This window comes from Vidua macroura, chromosome 21 (genome assembly GCF_024509145.1).
Source record: "Vidua macroura isolate BioBank_ID:100142 chromosome 21, ASM2450914v1, whole genome shotgun sequence".
NCBI lineage: Eukaryota > Metazoa > Chordata > Aves > Passeriformes > Viduidae > Vidua > Vidua macroura.
In genome coordinates, this window is record NC_071591.1 from 9,404,790 (window position 1) to 9,424,558 (window position 19,769).

At 50.2% G+C, this 19,769-nt stretch overlaps 1 protein-coding gene across 7 annotated transcripts in view; it reads right to left on the minus strand.

Annotated features, from left to right (window-relative positions):
* EHMT1 (euchromatic histone lysine methyltransferase 1) overlaps nt 1-18,961 on the minus strand; it is a 78,576-nt gene extending 59,615 nt beyond the window's left edge. For 4 of the 7 annotated variants that reach the window (XM_053996645.1, XM_053996640.1, XM_053996644.1 and 1 more), the window contains exons 1-2: nt 12,921-12,991; nt 3,466-3,553 (exon numbers count right to left, since the gene is read on the minus strand). In XM_053996645.1, coding sequence (XP_053852620.1) covers nt 3,466-3,553; nt 12,921-12,983 — 151 coding nt within the window. In that variant the 5' untranslated portion in view covers nt 12,984-12,991. Of the gene's footprint in view, nt 1-3,465; nt 3,554-9,256; nt 9,327-12,920; nt 12,992-18,887 lie in introns of those variants that run through there. The other 3 variants (XM_053996641.1, XM_053996642.1, XM_053996643.1) reach the window with 3 other exon arrangements.
* Nucleotides 18,962-19,769: the final 808 nt, after the last annotated feature.

Consider the following 19,769-nt stretch of genomic DNA (forward strand, 5'->3'; position numbering starts at 1 on the left):
TGGGCTCACAGCAGCTTCCTACCTGCAATAAGAGGGAGAAAAAGGGGAAAAAAAAAGGCCCCTCCAGGAGTTTAAACCCCTGACAGTCTCTCAAAGCAGGCTGAAGTTTATCTGAGAGCAGTGACTGTGCAGGCCTCACCCAGCACTAGGCTCCAGCACTGTGGCTCTTGCAAAGCAGCTGCCTTGGATGAAGGCTCAGAAACACTGGAGCAAATGGAGAATTTAATTCCCAACACCCATTCCTGCTCCTTTGTGCTGCTGCTTTACCGGAACTTTCCACCCCTGGGCTTGGGGAATCAGAAAAGGAGTGGTTTGCCTTGAAAGGTCAAAGGAGACGCAGAGCTGGGAGTGAAGCACATGAGGAGAGCTGAATTCACTTGCAATCCTTGCAAAGAAACCACTTTTTAATAGTTTCTCTCTGAGTCAGACTAAAGACAATATGGCCTAATAAAAGCTTTTTTCCACTTATCTCCCATCCCCCTGCCCCCTTCCCCACCCTGTCAAAGGGAAGTATGAACCTAAGCTCACACCCACATGTAAAACTGAACTGGAGCATTTCCCATGGACCACAAAACAGCCTCATCCACAGCTTTTTTCTATCTGTGTTGAGCAATTTTACACAGACAGGGACACTGAGGTTAGAGAACAACTTCCACAGGCTGGGACTCACACCAAGAACTGGAAATGAAAGTGCTAGAACATGCAAAGAGCTTGTTCCTACAAATACACATTACATTTAGAGCTCAATTATTTCTCTTTATCAGGATGAAGGCAGAAGAGGACAGCCCAGGTGGGAAGCACAGGGCATTTCTGCAACACCTCACTGTTGAGGAACAGAGAACAGAACACCACAACTGCCCACCCAAGGGCTTCCCACCCACCAATAATCCATCTCCAGCTGCTGAGATGTCCCAGATGAAGGCTGAGTACCACCAGGAAAGGTCCACTGCCTCAAAGCAGCACATCAGTGAGGGCCAGGCCGGATGGGGCTTGGAGCACCCTGGTCTATGGAAGGTGTCCCTGCCCATGGCAGGGGGTGGAATGAGATGAGCTTTGAGGTCTCTTCCAGCCCAGCCCAGTCTGTGATTCTGTGATTATGAACAGGGGCAGCTCAGCTACTGCCCCACCAGAGCAGGAACCTTCCCTGCAAGAGATCTTTGTGGAGATCCCCACCAGGATGATGTTCATCAGTGCTGGAGGCAGGCAGTGTTCACAGGCACCACTGCAGCTGACAGGCCTTGCTTGGGGTCACGCCTCTAAATATCAGCCAAGGCTTCAAGCTACCTGAATTTCCTGTCTTGTCTTGGACTCAGGCAAAGCTCAAGTTTGTACAGAGGTGGAAGTGGTGCAAGGCCATTCAGAGGCAGCAGTGGAGCTATGGGATGTGCCAGCACAATTCCAGCGGGGACCTGACCTGCCCTCATCATCAGCACCTTTCTGAGTCATGGGGGAGTGGAAAAAGGGGAAAACAGAGCAATCCACAGTAAGCTTTTAGCCCAAACAGCACCTTTAGTCAGCCTTTGGATCTGCAGCTTCAAGCCCCTGGAAGTTTAGATGCCAGGTTTAATATTGACAGGTTACCTGCCAGAGGGGTTTTCCCAAAGGGAACATGACCCAGAGCAGGTTCAGTCACACACTGCAGGCCATGGCTCCCACCAAACACATCCTCAGCAGCCCAAACCAACCCAGTCTGTGCCACTGACAAAGATATTCAACAGCACCATCCTCCTCACCAAAGGGAAATGACTGTTCAAGAGAACTTGAAGAGAGGAAGCTGAGACTCCAGGGTGCTTTTCCAGTCCACACATCCCAGCTCCATCCCCGAGGCAGGAAACTGGGCTTGAAGAAACTATTCCATGCCATCCTGCAAGCCTGCTGGAATGATTTCATGTTCATGCAACAGTCAAAAATGTGAATTCTGTGCCAGCACTAAACACTGTTATTAACAGGCTTTTGGGCTGTGAACCAAAGTTGTGGTGGTGATGATCCTCCCAGGATCCCAGCTGGGGAGCCAGGGGCAGCAGGGACAATGTCCCAGCACAGCAGCACACACACACACCACACACTGGGACACTCGTGGTGTGCCTGGGGAGGCAAGGACACGTTCTGAACATTCCAGAATAACAGAGACTCACATTTAAGAGCCTCCCTTCCCTGGGAATAGAGCTGGACAATAGACTCTAGTGGTTGGACTTTCAGCACCTTGTGAAGCCTCAAGACTGTCCCTGCACAGGGAGGGCTCTCAGCTTCCTTCTGACACAGCATTTGCTCCAAGTCAAAATCAGTCAAGAGGCACAGAAATCTCTTCCCACCCTCCTTTTGGATTTTTTACCTCCACAGATTCTTGACACCTTAACATCAACCGAGAGCTACACAAACAAGCTTTATAATCCTGAGCTAAGAAAGGCAAGGGATCAAAGTGAGTTTCCCTCTGAGCAACACAACCTCCCATTAGCACCTCCTGATACCTCAGGCTTTGTCTCTGCTCTGCCCAGACCAGAGATCCCTATGCCTCCACTGCTGGCAGCAGGATTCCTGTGCTCCCAGTTAATATCCAAGCACCTGACACAGAATTCAGAATTTCTCCCTGTTCTGAGCTTTACTTTCTAACTAGAGCAGCTTGACAAAACATTATGCTGGACAGAAAAGAAAGAAAAAGCAATGTTGTACTCACACACAACTGAATTAAGTCCAAAATTTTGCTTCTAGATAAGAGTAGGGATTTCGATGGGGCCAGTTCAGTGCTTTCATAATGCTCTATTATGGAAAGGAGAACAAAAATACACCAAATCCCTGAAGAGCTATGAGAAGTAACTAGTCCAGGAATAATAAAACCATGGAAAGAAAGGAGGGAGTTGGGGGAAAGATAAAGGGTGGTGGGCTTTTTCTCCCTAATCCCACTGACACATTTATTAAGCCTTTAGATTTGTGTGCATGTAACTCACAGACAACCCTGCAGGAAAAGACTTTGTCAATTGAACCTGTGCTGCATCCTGCACAGTAAAGGCTGCAGAACCCACACAGGAGCCACGAGGTGTGGGGTGTCTGTCATTGAGGCTGTTCTGCAGCCATTGGGGCTGCTCTGCAGCAACAGAGAAACCCAGAGCAAAACTGAAAGTCAATATTCCTGGAGGGAGGAAAAGGTCATTGTGGGGAGGGATCAGAGTTCAGCTAAAACCAGTCACACACAGGAAGTGCAAAGTAACTCCTGTGCACTTCACACCAATGCAGAAGTGAAAATTAGATCTTCTTCAGGGGAGCCGTGAGGGATGGACAGAAAAGCAGATTTGCATCTCCAGTGGAAGAGCCCTGCTGAGAATAAACACAGGAGAAGGGAGCCTGTGCTTGAGGGAGAACACCTGAGCTGCTGGGGACACTGAGCACATCTCCAAGCCCCCAGTTTTGTCCCCATCACGTGCCCACCACACGAGCCAGCTCTGACCCTCAACCAGGGCAGGTGCTCACCTTCCTCTTTGTTGTTGGTGATATCTTTCAGCAGCTCAGTCTTCATGCAGCCGTCTTTCCTTGGCTCTCCCTTACTCAGCACTGCTCGCTGTGGTGGGGGAGAAGAAAAAACAGAAATATCAGGGTTGAGCTCAGTGCTCAGACACACGGTGCATTCAAAAGAAGAGACAATCATGGACACATCCTGTTTACAGCACAGCCAAACCTCCCTCTGCAAAATAAAGGCTGCCAGGAAGCTGCCACCAAGGCACAGGTCACAGATAAAACACGGCAAGGCTGGCCCAGGCTGACAGCCCAAGGAGCACAGGGGCTCCACGCTGTGCCCGGGGCTGCCACCTCCCAGCTCGGGGTTGGATGCAGCCAGACAGATTTTCCCAGTGCAACGTGCCTGGGAATCCAGCTGAGTCCATCTTGCGTGAAAGGCATCTCGAGGAGGTGACTCTGACTCCCCCAAAACTTTTTAGCCTTTGGGTGGGGGAGGCAGATCTATCAGACTTCTCACTACGACCTCATTTATCAACATTTTCAGCCCATGTGCTTTTGGTGGCTTGGTTGGGTTTTTTTGCAGCTCATTCAAATGAACATCCAAAAATGCAAACCATCAGCTAGCTACAGCTACCTCCTCATTCATAACATCCATGTTTATTAAAGTTAATGAGCTCTATTTTTAATTCTATAGAAAGCAATTTTTCTTCTTCTCCCTCTTTAAAAAAAATGTAAAAAGAGAACACCTGCTCATCTCCTGTGCCTTTCACACGCCTGGCACCACGTTGTTAGCTCAGGTTTGCAGCCTTAATACCTTCTCATTCTCTATTTTGAAGTAGCAAGACCAAACAGAAAAAAAAAAACCAAAAAAAACCCCAAAAAACCTATTACCAAAATAAACCAGAAGGAAAATGGTATTAAAAGAAAAAAAGAACTAGAAGGGGTCTTTGCCACAGCTGAGTTTAAGAAGAGAAGTGGGGTGGAGGCAGGGATGGGGAGTGCCCTGCAGAGCTGGAGGTCGGTGCCGGGTTCAGCGTGCGCTGCCGGCACCACGGCACAAGAATAAGCCCAGGTCAAGCCAACTGTTGTAGGCCAGCACAGGGAGCAGATGGTGCCTGCAGCCATGCAAATCACAGGGTTTAAAGCTCACTGGGTGATAAAGAAAGAAAAACAACCTGCCCACCTCCCTTAGAGCAAGTGAGGGGGATGAGACTCGCACAGAGCCCGGTGTGGCAGCTCCCAACCCTTCCCAGCAGCTCGCCCATGCCTGTGTGGGATTGTCCAGAGCTGGCAGGGGAGATGGGCTTTGGTGCTGCTGCTGCTGTCACCAGCCACCCTGCCAGGCTGGTGAACTCAGTGCAATGCCCTGTGCTGGCAGATGCTGCAGAGCAGCTCCCAGCCCCATGCAGGGCTCATCCAGCCCCAAATCCCTGCAGGATCGCCCTGTCCTGCATCCAAATCCACCATGGCAGAGACACACACCAAGGGAAGGAGGGGGACAGATTCCTAGGAAAGCCTCCACCACCTGCCAGGCCCAGAGCTAATGGCACTTCAAGGATGGCTCTTGCAGCACAGGACAGAGGCTGTGGGTGGCTGCGTGTCCCTGCCTGTCCCCAACCTGCCCCGAGCACAATCAGACACAAACCCAGCCACATCACAGTGCTCTCAGCACCAGCAACTTGTGCTCCAAGCACAGCACCTTCAGATCTCCAGTCACAGACCAAAAAGCTGCTGTGAGCATTCAAAAGCTCAGCTCAGCCCAGCCTGACACAGAACCTACCTTCAGGAGTCACTAGCCAACAACTTCCATTGAGAAATGATCATAAAACACAGCCCAAACTCTGAACATAGAGCAGCTGTTTTATTTATTTATTTGCTGAGCCAGTAATTCATATCCTTGCTGCAAACACGAGCTTGTAAACCCTACCTCTCTTCTAGTCAGACCTCTTGTAAACTGGGAATAACCTCAGTTTTTCTCATGGATTATCCTGCTGCAAGACTTGAGCAAAGAGAGCTCAGGGTGCTCGAGGGCACCCCTGGCTCCCAGCACAGCCGGGGCACCCAGGTCCTGGCCACAGGCACCAGCAGCAAATAAAGAGCCTCAGTCAGTCTAACAGGGACCAGGTTGTTTTCCCAACCTTTGTTGCAACAAGGAGAGGTCTTGATATTCCTGCTACTCCACTGACTCATACAAGAAGCCCCAGGATTTCCAGGGGCCATTCTTTGCCATCTGAGTGTGAGTTTTTCTGTGTTTTCTAAGCAGTACCCTCGCTCCACACATTGCCCACGCTCTCCCTTCCACAGAGGCGTTGCTGCTGCTCGCCCATGAAGAAAAGCCACTGCAGGAGCCCTGGAGTCAATGAGACCTTGACCACCCTCCCTGCTTGCTGCAGTCACCGGCAGCTCAGAGCTGCCTGCCCAGTTCTCAAAGCAGAATTCCCAACTCCAAGAGAAGAAACCATCACTTTTGTCCTCTGAGAGTACGAAAGCTGGGTGCCAAGGCAAGGCTGGCTGAGGTGGCATCTCCCAGGCTCTCCTGCTTCCTACCTCAGAGACAAACCCCTCACTAGCAGAGGCGACAACGTTACAACTTCCCAACAAAAACTCAGCATCAAGGTAGAGAATAAAAGAATAATTAAAAATAAAAATAAAACAAAAAGCCAACTGTGAATTTTGAAGCATTTTGATTAGAAGGAAGCTACAGGAAATCCCTGCAAAGCTCTCGAAGCCTCATCCCCCCAGGCCAGCGCTCTCCCGTCCTTGCTCCATCAGCACCCAGCATCGAGGGGCACCCATGGGGCACCCAGCACCATTCATTCCCACCCAGCTCCACCCAGCCAACTTAGCACCAACTTCACCGCAAGTGTCAATACCTCCAGCTTTTGTGTGCGTGTGTGTGTGCGTGTGTGTGTTGGGTTTTTTTGCCCTCCCCTCCCTTAAATCCAGAGCAAACTTCCCTTTCTGCTCACCCTCCCCATGCCCCATCCGTCCGCTCCCGATTGGCAGGGAAATCCTATACCCACCCTCCCCGCCGAGAAATGTCTGCTCTTGCAGCAGTCCCAACAAAGCCAACTGCCAAGCACACGCTGCTTCACAATAAAAGTCTCACTCGCTCCATTTTTTTTCCTCCTTTCCTCCTCTCCCGCAGCCGTCTGCCTCCATTCCCTCGCCCACCCCAGACTGATTATTAACCATCCGTGGCTGGAGAACCTCTATAAAGAGCACACAACCAGCCACGAAGCATTCTTGCCCCCCCACGCCAACCCTTAATTTTTAGGTTTCAAAGGGTAGAAAAAATTAGTGCATCTGAAGAAAGACTGATTGGGTCTTTGAAAGGGCTTTAAGAGCCATGAGGAGCCAAGCAGAGGAGCTACTGCTGGTTTAGTTTTTTTCCTCTCTGCCTCTGCTTACAAGAAAACAAGCTTCCTCTCCTCCATGAGGTCTTTGGAGGGGATGGAAGACAGGTCAGACCGGCCAAGGAAAGGCTCTGCAGCATTTCCAAACAGATGATGACTACAAACTACAGTGGTGCCTTTAAAACAAACAAACAAACAAACAAAAAAAACCTAAAAGCAAAAAAAAAAGCCCATTAAAAAAAAAAAAAAAAAAAAGGGGTGAAAGAAGGAGGAGAAAAAGAACAAAGCTGGGAAACACAAAAAGAGCTTTCGCAGCCTCCTCTCCTTGGTATTTTCATCAGCCATCCGGGTGCCCTTCGCAAAGGTCCAAACAGGTTTTATAGGCAAAGACAACACATGCACAGCAAAACTCCAACATATTGCAGCTTACCGAGCCCAAGGGACCAGAGTTACATCATGAGCCCGAGCTCTCTGCTCTCCCGGCAGCCCGGGAAGGAGCGCAGGCTGAGGTGCCAAGATGTCTACCTTCACCAGGGTCTTTTTTTTTTTTTTTTTTATGTCTTAAAAATCAACGGTCTGAGGCTCGCAGCAGCGTTACTGTGAGCAGAGCCGTGCACACACAGCAGGTCCATCGGGAAGAGGGCTGGGAGCAGGAGACCACTCAAAGTGCCTGTTCCCATCCGGGGCAGCGGATGCACCAACACCTCTGTGGGATGGACAGCACTGATCCTGCCAGGATCCAGCCTCCAGCTGGTCACCAACCCCTCCGAGGTGACACCAGACCCCAATCAGGACACAGCCCCAGGGAAAGCTCTCACCAGCCAGGAAAATGAGGGCTGTACAATGCCGGAGCAAGGCAGAGGCAAATCTCTCAACAAATGATGCAACCTCAGCAGCAGCAGATTCTTATTCACTCATTTTTTCCCTCCTTCTCCTAAAAAAAATATAAATTGAAATAACACAACCCAAACCAGCCTGCTCATAATAACCTTTGCCTTGAAGAGAAGACAAACATTTTGTAGTTAATTATATAGGAAGTAATGATTAAGAGAATGTTTGTAGAAAGAGAGTGGTTCTTTTGTAGGCACGGGGAGGCTGCTCATTTCAGATCTCAGCACTGTGCTTGGGCAAGGCCTGGGCTCAAGGCTCGTGGGGACGCTGACCACGGGCCTGTCATTAGAAACAGAAGCATTTGATATGGAGAAGGAAGGAAACACAGCCACCAGCATACCTGGCCTACAAAGCAGTCACCAGTCTCAAAGCTCCTTTTTTCCAGGCTAAGGCCACTTCCTTATAAGCCTCATGCAATCATGTGAACATGGAATTTTATCTGCAGCTCACAACAAGCACTGCCCTCAGCCTGAAGTTTGCTCCCAAATCAAATTCTTTGCAATTCTTTTGTCTCCTGAAATCCTTTCATCCAGACTATTCTCCATAGAAAAGAAACACTTCCTTCTCAACCCCCATGTCCTCTCTCCTATTCCAGCCGCACACATCGACTCCCCAAGAAGGGGGGAAGCACAGAAAGAGGTGCAAGTCCCTGCATGCAACAGCTGGGAACACGGAGACACGTGCATGAAACACAACAGGACTTAAAGTGACTTCTCCCAAGACAAGGCATTCCACGACAGCGTGCAGGCTTCAGGCAAGGGGGGTCTGCAGAGCCCGTGCCCTCTTGGAAAGGGGAGATCGATTTACACTTCCTCACTGCTTCCAGGCCCATCTAGCTGCATCCCAGTAGAGTTAAAGCCAGTGCAACTTGTGTGTGCAGGCGAATGTAAATCCAGAGCAGACAAAGGCGTCCCCTCCTTCCACAAGCTGAGGGTAGCAAGGAGTCCAGCTGCTGCCTGCCTTCTCCTAGCCCCCGGGAGGGGAAGAGGGGGGGTAGAAAACCCTAAAATGGAGACCAAGATTCATCACTATCTCTAGCAAAAGCAAACCAGCCATTTCAGAAACACCCAGTCCCCAAGAACTGGCCGAGCCAGGACAAAACCAGAGCACCAAGAGGAGCCTGGAGCAAGTAGATTCCAGCAGTCCAGGGCAGGGGAGCTGGGAGGCAGCTCACCCCCATCAACGGGGCTCAGGTACCTCTTCAGCCTCCGTGCTCCTCTTCCTCCCACCCCAAAGCACCGCAGCCAGCAGAACGAGTCCCTGTACCCCTGCCCATCCCCATGGTGCCCAGCCAAAGGGCACATGGGGCAGCAGAGGAGGGAAAGCCCCTCGTGGGTTCCCGTGGGACCACGAGGACCTGGCTGAGCTGCCCACACCACCTCCACCTGGGTCACCTCCGGCCATCGAGCGGCCAAGCAGCGAGACAGCGGTGCCTGTGAGCCGGGAAAGCGGATGGGGAGAAGGAGGGAAAAAAAAGACAAAATAATAATGAAAATAATCATAATCATAAAACTTGCACCCTCGGGCCTGTCCCTCTAATAACTACAGCAAAACCTCACCAAGGCCTTACTCTGCTGGAGGGCCAGAAAGCGACACAGCGCTGCCCAGCACCCGAAGTCCTGGAGGTGGGAGATCCTCACACCCTCTCCTCCATGGCCTACGGGCTTCGTCCCCGGCGTGGGGCCTGGTTTTTCTGCTCTGTCATTAAGAGTGGAGCCTGGTCTTTTCCTTCAATCCCAAGAATTGCACGGAATTAGATCATCTTTCTGGCTCGCCTCCCCCTACAGGCAGCTCCCGAGCATGCTCAGCGCGGCCGCGCTGCCATTTCATAACCGCATTGTTTACGGACACACGGACCTGCCATCTTTTGACAGGGACACAGGGCCCGTGTCCCTGCCCAGAGCCCCGGCCCCCGCCACAAACACCCCCTTGGGGGCAGGCAAACGGCGAAAGCATGGAAAAGTAGAAGCCTGGGGGGTGATGGGGATGGGTTTGTTGTTTTTTTCTGATGGTTTTTGTTTCTTTTTTCTCCTTTTTTGCTCCTTGATTTAGGTGAAAATCCACCTGCTTTGGAGGGAGAGGTTAACCCCTGTGGGGGCTGTGGGGAGGAGGAACTCGCAGGGCTCGATGCAAAATGCCAGCCATGATTTTTAGCTTCTTCGAATCACAACTGTGCTTCGATGACACCTAAAAATATAATCCCCAGCCCAGTCTGCCATCCTCTGCTGAGCCTTCCTCTGTGAGAGAAGGGGTTGGAAATACGGTATTTCCCTTAAATAAACAAGTTGGCTTAGTCCCAGCACATACAGTTTTCTCCTTTAAATGCAAACCAGAGTATTTTTGCAGGCACACAGGAAAACGAGGAGAGGAGGAGGGGAAATGTTCTTCATTTAACACCAAGAACTCCATGAAAAGCCTTGTAAGGTTGCTCAGAGCCCCGCTCCATTCCAGCCCTCTCCCTGTCTCTGCTGATCATACTTCACAGGTGAAAGCAGCTCTGACTTATGACAGAGAGAAAATGCCAGAAGAGCTGGAGGTTTCCTCATCCTTGGAACAAGGACAAGTTGTGAAAAGCTTCCTTTGCAAGAGCCACTGTGCTGCTCAGGCACAGTATGGCAGTGTTGCAGGGAGGACACTTGCACATCAGACCTTCTTAACCCCCACTGCCTCAACCCTTCTCACCTCCTTCCCCCTCCTGATGGGGACTGAAGGAAAAACATAAATAAATCACCTGGTTTGGAGGATGCAAGTTGTTGTGTTGGAGTCCAGGATATTTTTTTAAAAGCTTGCTCAACATTTTCTCCCCTTCTGTATTTTCCTTTTCTTTTTTCTAATGGATGCTTTCCAATTAGCTTGTATAGTTCGAGAGCTTCGCTCCTGCTGCTTTCCTGACTACTGTAAATCCTGGCAGGCTGCCCTCCTCCTCTGCCCCCCTCCAGGACCAACACCACCCTACAGCAATGCCAGACACGTATCCACCACCCAAGAGACCAAGGAGCTCACAGGGGCACAAGAGGGACAAATCCCACTGGCAACATGAGAGGCCATAAGGGTCTGCAAAGAGGGGTTGGTGTCAGAACTCTGAATTTGGAGGAGACAGAAAAAAATAACTGGCTGAAAATGGGAGTTGAGAATTATAAACTCAGGGATTTGTTTCCAAATCACTGACATTCCATGTCACTGCAGGAACATATGGTCCTCCAAGACTTGCAAGCAGGGAGCACACGCCATCAGTGCCCCGAGCTTTTGGGCTGACCCCAACACACGGTCACTCTCCCGCTGCGGCCATTCCTCGACCACTCTCAGCTCCAGGAGCGCAAAGGCAAGAAGGAAAAACTTCAGGGAAAAGCAGCAAAAGGAAAACAAAGAGGAGCAGCAGGAACCAAGCCAGCCCTCCGCTAAACCAGCTGGCCAGGAGAGTGAAGCTCCTTAAAACTCCTCGTTTACCTGAATAAAACAACTCACTGCCATTGCATGAGGTGCACACAACACTCTTTCCTTAGGAGATGGCATCACATGGGAGAGCTCCCAGGAGCCAGGTCATGGAGCTGCCTCTGCCCCCTGCCCAGGGCTGGTCTCACAGAGGCTGAGCTGCAGGAATATGCCCCAAGTGTGCCACAGAGCCAGCTTCCACCCAAACATCTTCTGAGACGAGGGCAAGAGCTCGTGCTGGCACCGCACAGTCAGTTAAATACATGAAACAGAACAAAACCGAGACCCAACGGCCCCACTTTGGGCTCTTAACCCTTGCTGAGAAGCAGTGCCAAGCCCAGACCTCGGCAGCTCTCTTCCCTCCAAAGTAGGTCAGGCTTTTCTGCGTCTCTGCAGACGCTTCCCAAGGGCCCCGGCCGGCAGGGACAGAGCGTTGGGCGCTTTCAGCCGGTGCCACACCGGTGTCACCACCACACAGGAGCACACCTCCCACACCTCAGCGGGCTTTTGGTTGTCTCCTCAGCCTTCATCAAGCCCAGAGCCCATTTTCTCCCTGGGTGGAGCTGCTCAGGCAGCAGTCAAGGCCTCAGCTCTTAACTGTTAAAGAGAAATCTCAGCTCTCTCCTCTTGACTTCTGATGCCTTTTCCTTTTCTTCTGGATGATGAACAACGAGCACATTTATGGTCCAGTGGAGACACGATAGATATGTAGATCAGGTATCACAGATTGTCCTGTGTAAGCTCTCTGATCTTTTAAATGCCATCTTCACATCTTGCTCCTTGATTGAAAATTCAATGTTGTGTCTGCATTGCAGATTCGAGGGTCTCCCTGGAGCACAGCAAGCTCAGGCCAGTGTTCTGCAGGGCTGTCCGTGCCTTCCAGGGGCCTGGGACCTTCTGTGTCCATCCCAAATCTCACCGAAGTCTGTGGCAGCCAACAGAGTTCTTGCATGTAACACAAATCACAGAGAAAAAAAAAAAATTCCCAGGGGCAGAACCAGGGGGCTGAGTTTTAAAATATGTTGCAGGCATAGACCTCCTGCCATGAAATCAACCACGGATGTTTCCTTTTAATCAGATGTTTCCTTGGATTGCTACTATGAAAAAAAAAATTAAAAAAAAAAGAAGAGAGAGGGGAGGAAATCACCCCAAAATAAAAAGGATTGCTTCTTCCTGGTAAAATACTGTTGGCTCTGGCCTCCACCCCAGCGAGCCATAGGCAGAGGCTGTCAAAAGAGACCCAGTGAGGAGGTGCCATGTGGCCACAGGCCCTCTCCTCCCCTTCAGAAGTTCAGTCTTCAAGCAGCTCAGGCACCCCAGGCTTTGTGCCTTTTTCTTCTAAGAGCAACAAGCAGGGAGGGCTCCTTGGAGAATTTTCCAGAAACTTCACACTTAAAAAGCACAAACAAATCCTAAAAACACCAAGAAAAAAAATAACCCCAAAACCAAACCGACCCCAAGCGAGCTTCCCCACCCCAGGAGACAAACGAAAGGCACGAGGAAACAAAGCCCGAGGTTCGCCGGCGGCGCTGCCGGGCGCCGAGGCCCCTCGGAGCCCATGGAACAGCCATGCCAGCAGGATGGGCCATGCCAGCAGGATGGGCCATGCCAGCCCGCCCGCACGGGGCAGCCGCGCGCAGGAATATCCAAACAAATGAACAAACAACCCCGGCCATGCTTCCCCGGCCTCTGCTCCTCCTCTCCTCTCCAAGGCTTCTCCTTCCCCGGCAGCACGCAGCCTGCCCTGCCAGGGCCTCGCCAGGCACGGGAGGTGGACGGACCCTGCGGTACCTGCGGGCAGCTGTTGTCTTCTTCTGGTGAAGACTCCAAGAGTTGCATATTCCAGATCCTCATGAGCAGTGATTCAGTTTCTGCTCATGTGATAAAGCTCCCTCTACAGAGTGAGCATGCCCAGAAGAGCCCATTTCACTGCTCCCTCCACTGCAGCCATTTCACAGAGAACCTGCCGGCTCCAGGGCGTCCATTGGAGCGCGATTATCCCGGGCATCCCGGGGACGCACCGGTAATGCAGATCATCTGTCAACTTTCTGACAGGGCGCCAGGCCTCAAAACTGATCACTCGCCTGAAAAAAAGAGAAAGCTTTTTAAACCAGAGTGCTGTCTCGTGGCCTTCAAGAGTAGCACTTGCCCGTGGGAAAAGGAGAGGCAGGAGGGACAGGGAGGGATGTGAGTGGCTTGGGGATGTCCCCGGGCTGATTTTGTTGTGCTTAACGAAGTCCCCGACCTCTGAGAGCTGGGATGAAGGCACATGGGTTAAACTGATGCAGTGAGCAGTGTCCAAGACAGCGTCTTCGAGATCTGAACTGCTGATCTGAAGGGGAGATCATTTTCACTTTGGGGATTAATAACCTGACCTGGTACAACTGGCTTTGAAAGGGTATCACAAACACAGTCATGGAAAAGCAGGGGGGGAATGAAATGAAGGGACATCCTCATGGATCCATCCTCAACCTCACCCTAATGAAGAGATAGTTCACTACGAGGCACAGGAGCTCTAAGCTCAGCCTATGTCAAACCCTACAATACTGCTGGCCCCAGCCAGCAAGATAACAGAAGAAATTTTAGCTTCAAAATAAAAGTAGTTTGTCTCTGTTCCACTTCATAATTAAGCATAAACTCTTGGCAACCTTCATATCTGCTCAGGCTCCCAGTAAAAGTGCCAGAGCAGCTCGCAGGAACATCTGTAAGCAGAGCTCGGCTGGAAGGGATTCAAGGAAGACTGGCATTTATTGGAGGCAGGAGCAGGAGGCTGCTGGAGCCGGGTGTCAGGCTGGAGAACCTCCCCCCGAGCAGGGGGAGGGCGGCCAGCAACCTCGGGGAAGAGGCCAGAAGGAAGAGGAAACTCCGACATGGCCCCGTGGCACCACCCGCGTGCTCTTGGCCAAAGGAAAAACAGCTTTCCAAAAGAGGAGAGCACCCGAGAGCATCCTCCTTAAGAGAGAGTTCTCTTTAAGAGTAGAAACTACAGTGAGGATGAGTGGAGTGTAATGTGTGACAGTGAGCTGGGAGGGCAGGGAGCAGCCTCCACTCTAGGGAGGAACAAGCCATCCAAATCCGCAGGGAGGTTTGGAGGAGCCTGGGGATGATGTTTGCCCTGCCCCAGCACCAGGCGAGTCCAGGCCTCAGCACAGCACAACAGCCATGGCCGGCTCTGCCAGGCTGGAAACATCCACAAGCCACGTTTCCTCCAGTCCCAGCAGCTCTTTCACCACCGTGGCCAGGCACGTTTGCAGAGCTGCAATAATTAAAGCAGCAAAGAGCTGCTACAGATCTCCCTCGGCTATGAGGATGTTGTTTTCCTCTCCACACTCTGGAGAAGTTTCACTACTAAACAGTTAAAACACACAAGGCTAAATCGAGATGATTGAAATTCACAGGCAAGGAGTATTTGAGGTGACAGTATAAAGAAAGGATCACTCTTTCACCCACCGGGTTTTCATCTGATGTGAATCTTAAGTTTTAATATACTCAAAATGAGATTTTCCTGGCCTTTCTCTCAGTCACTGAGAGGTGTAGAGGTAACTTATTTAAAGACAAATTCAAAAATCCTCAAACAAAAGCAACAAACCCCAGCTATGCAGACAGAAGTTGCATTATCCACCGCATCAAAAGATTACTGTACTTCAAACCAAAGATGGCTTTAAAACAGTTGATGTGCTGCCCTTCCTTGCAGCATGAAATTACCACGCTTTCATTAAAAGCCCAGAAATAGAAACGAAGATATTAACAAAGGCGGTGTCAATGATCCACCACAGTCAACATTCCCTTTCTCAGATAAAATAACGCCAGAGAACGGCGGCACAGCCGCAGCCTCCCCACTGCATCTCCACACCAGACATGTTTTCACTGCTGAGGTTAAATATACACTGAGAGCAGATGCTACCAGAGACACTTTTTACATCTCATGGCCATCCTTGAAAGCACTAAACACTGTTTAGAAACAAAAAGGAGAAAGCAGAGCTCATCAGGGCACTGCAGATGCTTCAACAACCAACTTGAGTAAAGCGATCGATCCGCGCCGTAGCAGCATCTCTGCCACAGGGGATGCCTGGGTGTCACTCAGTGAAACCTTACATTTCTGTCATCCAAAAGGAGCAAGAAGCTTCCAGGGCACAGCCATTGGCAGTGGGAGAGGTGTCTCCTGCCCAGGACCCCCTTGGCAGGGGTCAGGTGCTGCACACCAGCAGTCACAGTCCTCTTTCCAGGCTGGCTGTGGAAGAGGTTTTGCTGATGATGGAGGATGAGAACAGGCCTGTGCCCCGAGATGCTGTGCCCTTTATTTAACACAAGTGCCCTCCAGCAGCATTCCCACCACAGCTGACACCCCCCTTTCCAAACATTCCTGCCAGGGCCCACAGATTAGAGGGTATTTTCACTCTGCGGCTCTCCAGCCTCCCTTCTCTGACTGAAGGCTCAAACACCCCTTTCAGAAATCCCACATTTTCAGGAGGAAGGGAACAGCACAAACACCTCCCTTCACAAAGGACACCAGGTTCCTCAGGGCTCTTGCTTAATGACACCATTAAGTCCAGCATTTTCACAGCTCCCTTGCAGGGGAAGCCCAAGTGGGAGGCAAAGAGAGGTTTTTCTTTTTATAGGAAGAACAAGATTTAGCTCTGCAAAATACAGAGGGTTTTCCTTATTTCCTTTCTTCCATCAGGCTCCTCTTCTTGCAGACTCTCCAGCTGATCAAATCTGATGCTCCCTTTCAGCCTCCTCGGAAGCAATCCCAAAAGCTGAAGGGACTTTGGGTATGAGATGAGCATTTCTGCTGGAATCCTGATTGTTTCTGCACTGCTATAAACCATTCTCCAGCTCCACCACAAGCTTTCAAACATTCCTTCTGCTCTTCAACTGTTATATACAACACTTCTTAATCAGAATGTCCCAGGACATACTGGGTATCCCCAGCACCCTCCAATGTCCACCTCCAGGCTCAGGTAACAGCTTTGAAAGAACAGGCAGTCATTAATGCATCTTTTGGAATCATAGCTTTCCCCATCTTTCAAAACCTGGCTTCATGTCCCTAAAGCTTCCAAGCCATTTCCCTTCCTCCCCCCTTTTCCCCAGCAGAGTTGAAAACTGGTTTTACTTAATAGGAAACCAGAAATGTTCCCTGGGATGCTGCATTGAGTAAATCATACATGCTAAAAAGGAAAAAAAAAAAGGAGAAGAATAAAGATCCTCTTGGCCAGCAATTGAGATGTGAGCTCTCTGGGAGATGATGCTATGTTTTGATAAGAATATGCGTTGAATATTTCATTTACAGGGCAATCCTAGAACTTTATTTAGCAGCATATTGGCCAGACAGCTGTAATTTAGAACATACTGTATTCCTAACCGTTCCCAATTATAAATTCCTTCAGCTTTAACTTACAGTAACCACAGCTCCTTCTATTTTGGAGCTCTAAATCCACCATTTCTCCCCTTCATTCAGCTATGGCATATCAAGAGCTCCTACAGTACAAACACAGCCTTGCTGGAGAAGGGTCCTAAATCCAGCATTCTCTACCCACAGCACAGCAAGCAGGCTCATGCTTCCAGCACACTCACTGCTCCACAGACCAATGTTTTATTGGTTTATTTGGGGACAGTGGCCCCATTTGTCAGTGCAAAGCCATCCTGCAGTGCCCTGCCAGCAGCAGGCTGGGAAAATGGCTGTGCACATTCCATCCTCCTCCTGCTGCAACAAGCGCTGGAGATCCTGCCAACAAGCCTCACATGTTCAGCATGGCCCTGTTCTTTGACCTCACACCTATTTTTTTTAAGGATTAAGGCACTGACATGAAAATAAGCAAGCTCTTCACTGGAGGAGAATCAGTGCTCCACGAAGCCTTTGTGTCTCTCCCCAGATCATGAGCTCCTGTGGAACAGCGCCTGTTGACGGCTCTCCCAGCCATCCTGCTGACTTTATCAAATTTCTGCAAGGAACAGAAGGAGCAGATGAACTCTGTAAAAACAAAGCTCCTGCCTCCATGCAAATATCCCTGGTTAAGAGGAGCAGAGAAATAGAGCGAGCATGATGTGTGTACGGAATTGGCTCCACAAACGCTGCTTCTCAGCAACTGCCATAAGGTGGCAGTGGGTCTTTAAGGCTACCTTACACCTTCCCACAGCACAATAGGAACCAGCACACCAGTGGGTTTCCAGCAGCTGAAACTGATTAACTCAAATTTCCTCATCAAGGGAACCAGGCCCTACATGAAAACTTGGGGCTGAGATCACCTCCACTGCCAGAGTCACACAAGGAGGAAAAGCCAGGGGGGTGAATTCTGCAAAGCCATAAAGGCAGCCCCCATCTGAGCCAAAGAAAATCAACCCCTTTTCCCTCTCGCTGTACAATCACAATGCTGTTTGTTTTACAGAAACGCTTCTCTTTGTGCATTCATCCAGCCATAAACAAGCCAGTGACCATTAAAGAGTAGGAGAAGTTCTGCCTGGCCAGCAAGCTGGGCTCCAGCAGGATTTTATGCAGGGAACATAAAATCCAGCCCAGTAAGCAAGCTGGTCACCAGCTCAGCACTGGGCTGATGTAGCAAAACAGGCCCAGAAAGCACTGAGGAAGAGTTGGGTTCACAAGAAAGATGGAATCAGGCAATAAACAGGCAAATTACTTTAGGTAATGAAGTGACTCATCATGCAGAATGCACATCACCTGGGACACAGCAATAAAATCAAATCCATGCCAGTCACCCCCTGAATTGTGCTGTGAAAAGTGGCCAGAGATGCCCTGAAGGAAGAGCTGATCTTACAGCACACAGAGATTTCTGCTCAGAAAGTCAAACCCAATAACTCTGTACCACCCAAGGATTCCCAGTGCTGACAGAGCAAACCCCTCGCCTTACCTGTACCTACAGCCAGGCCAGAACACGGGTGGGTGTCCCCATGTGTGAGGGGACAGGTCAGAGAGAGCTGACGTCCTCCTGCTCCACACCAACCCAGAGCTCCCCTACACCTCACTAACACAAACACCCAGAGCCAATGTAAATGTTTTATTGGCACCTCACCACGCAGCGTGCTTGTACAACAACTGGAGTCAATCGGCTCATGCAGCACATACCTGCTGGTGCTTACACATTCCTTGTGAAAAGCTGGCAACTACAGGTGAAATCCAAGAGCCCAACCGAGCACAACTTGCACTGCCTTCCCCTAAACCCACTCACCAACACATTAAACCCCAGCAAGAAGCACAGAAAAATCTCTCAGCCGAAGGAACAAACGTGCATATTCCCTCCTCTCCATGCCACTTTGGAGGACCTGATGTGGCAAGGTTTGTTTGCCATCACTGGAATGCAAAATAAGTCTGAAAGAGGGGAGTTTGAGTTTAACGTTCTTCCACCCTCCCACAACCCCAGAGGATCTGGGTTTAAACGGCCCAGAGCAGGTCTGAGCCCTGCGAGGCTCCCCATTAATAACAATTAGCGCCCGAGCCCACGATGAGACGCAATCACGTGCCTGCCAATATGAAGGCTCAGCCCTGGCTGCAGCCCCTGCCTGCTGTCACCTCATGTCACCACCCTGACATTGCACAGGTCCCTTCTCCACGCAGGCCCGCCAGCCAGCAAAGGTCAGTATTCCAAACCCCTCCCCGCGGATCCGCAGGAAGCGTTTGAAGCCATCTCGTGTCAGTGGTTTAACTACGCTGCTTTTGAATCAATTCCAACAGTTTGCACTCCATCCGGTCTCCTGGCTGCCCCAGCCCAGGGGCACGGCAAGGAACCGATGGATTTGCCCTACCTCCATCCCGGCTGCGGGTCCCTCCAGGTCCTGACTCCAGGCCTATCCCTCCTCCAGCCACAAATCCATCTCACTCCATGGGTGCAGCCTCCACCCCGGAGCATGCTCAGTGCGGGCTGATCTTCAGCCATTTCAGAGCTTTAATGAAATGTAAGCATAAGGAAGTGTCATTAGCAAAAAAAAAAAAAAAAAAAAAGGGAAAAAAAAAAAAAAAGGTGCAGGATTCATCCCGATCCGGCCAACCTTCCTGTTCCCATCCTCTTGTCAAGGAGGCAAAGCTCTCACTGCAGGGATCACAGGCATTTTTAGGCAGCAAGCATCTCGTTTTAGAACAAAAGCAAGGAAAATCCTGTCTCATGCAAGCCTTGTGCAAAAGGAGCATTTCCCAGTGACATTCAAACCAGCCAATTTGTCACTCTGGGCCTTCCACAAATTACAATATTTTCATGAAATACCATTAATATTATTTTTTCCCTCAACAGGCTTCAAGCAAGGCTTTTAGCTGGCAATGCAAATAGTGCTTCCCAGCCACCTTAAAGCTAAACCTACCCCAGCCTACCCTGAACTCCTTGAAGGTTATTTTAACTCCATTTGCAAGGAAGTTAAACAGCAGGATGAAAGAGAAGGAAAGAGACTGCAGTGTAACATACTTCATGCTACACTTTCCTAAGGACCTGAATTTTAAGAGAGGTTTGTTTTTCACTGAAATTCCTCCATCATTGCCTTGTCCCCTCAATGCAGTAGGAATGTTTCAATAAAGAATTAATAGAGGATTTTTTTTTAAATCCTTCCCAGGTTTTCAAACAACAAAATATGAAAGACACACATTGTTGGAGCACACTTGGGGAATAAAGCCCTGCACACTCTGAATGATGTGCACGT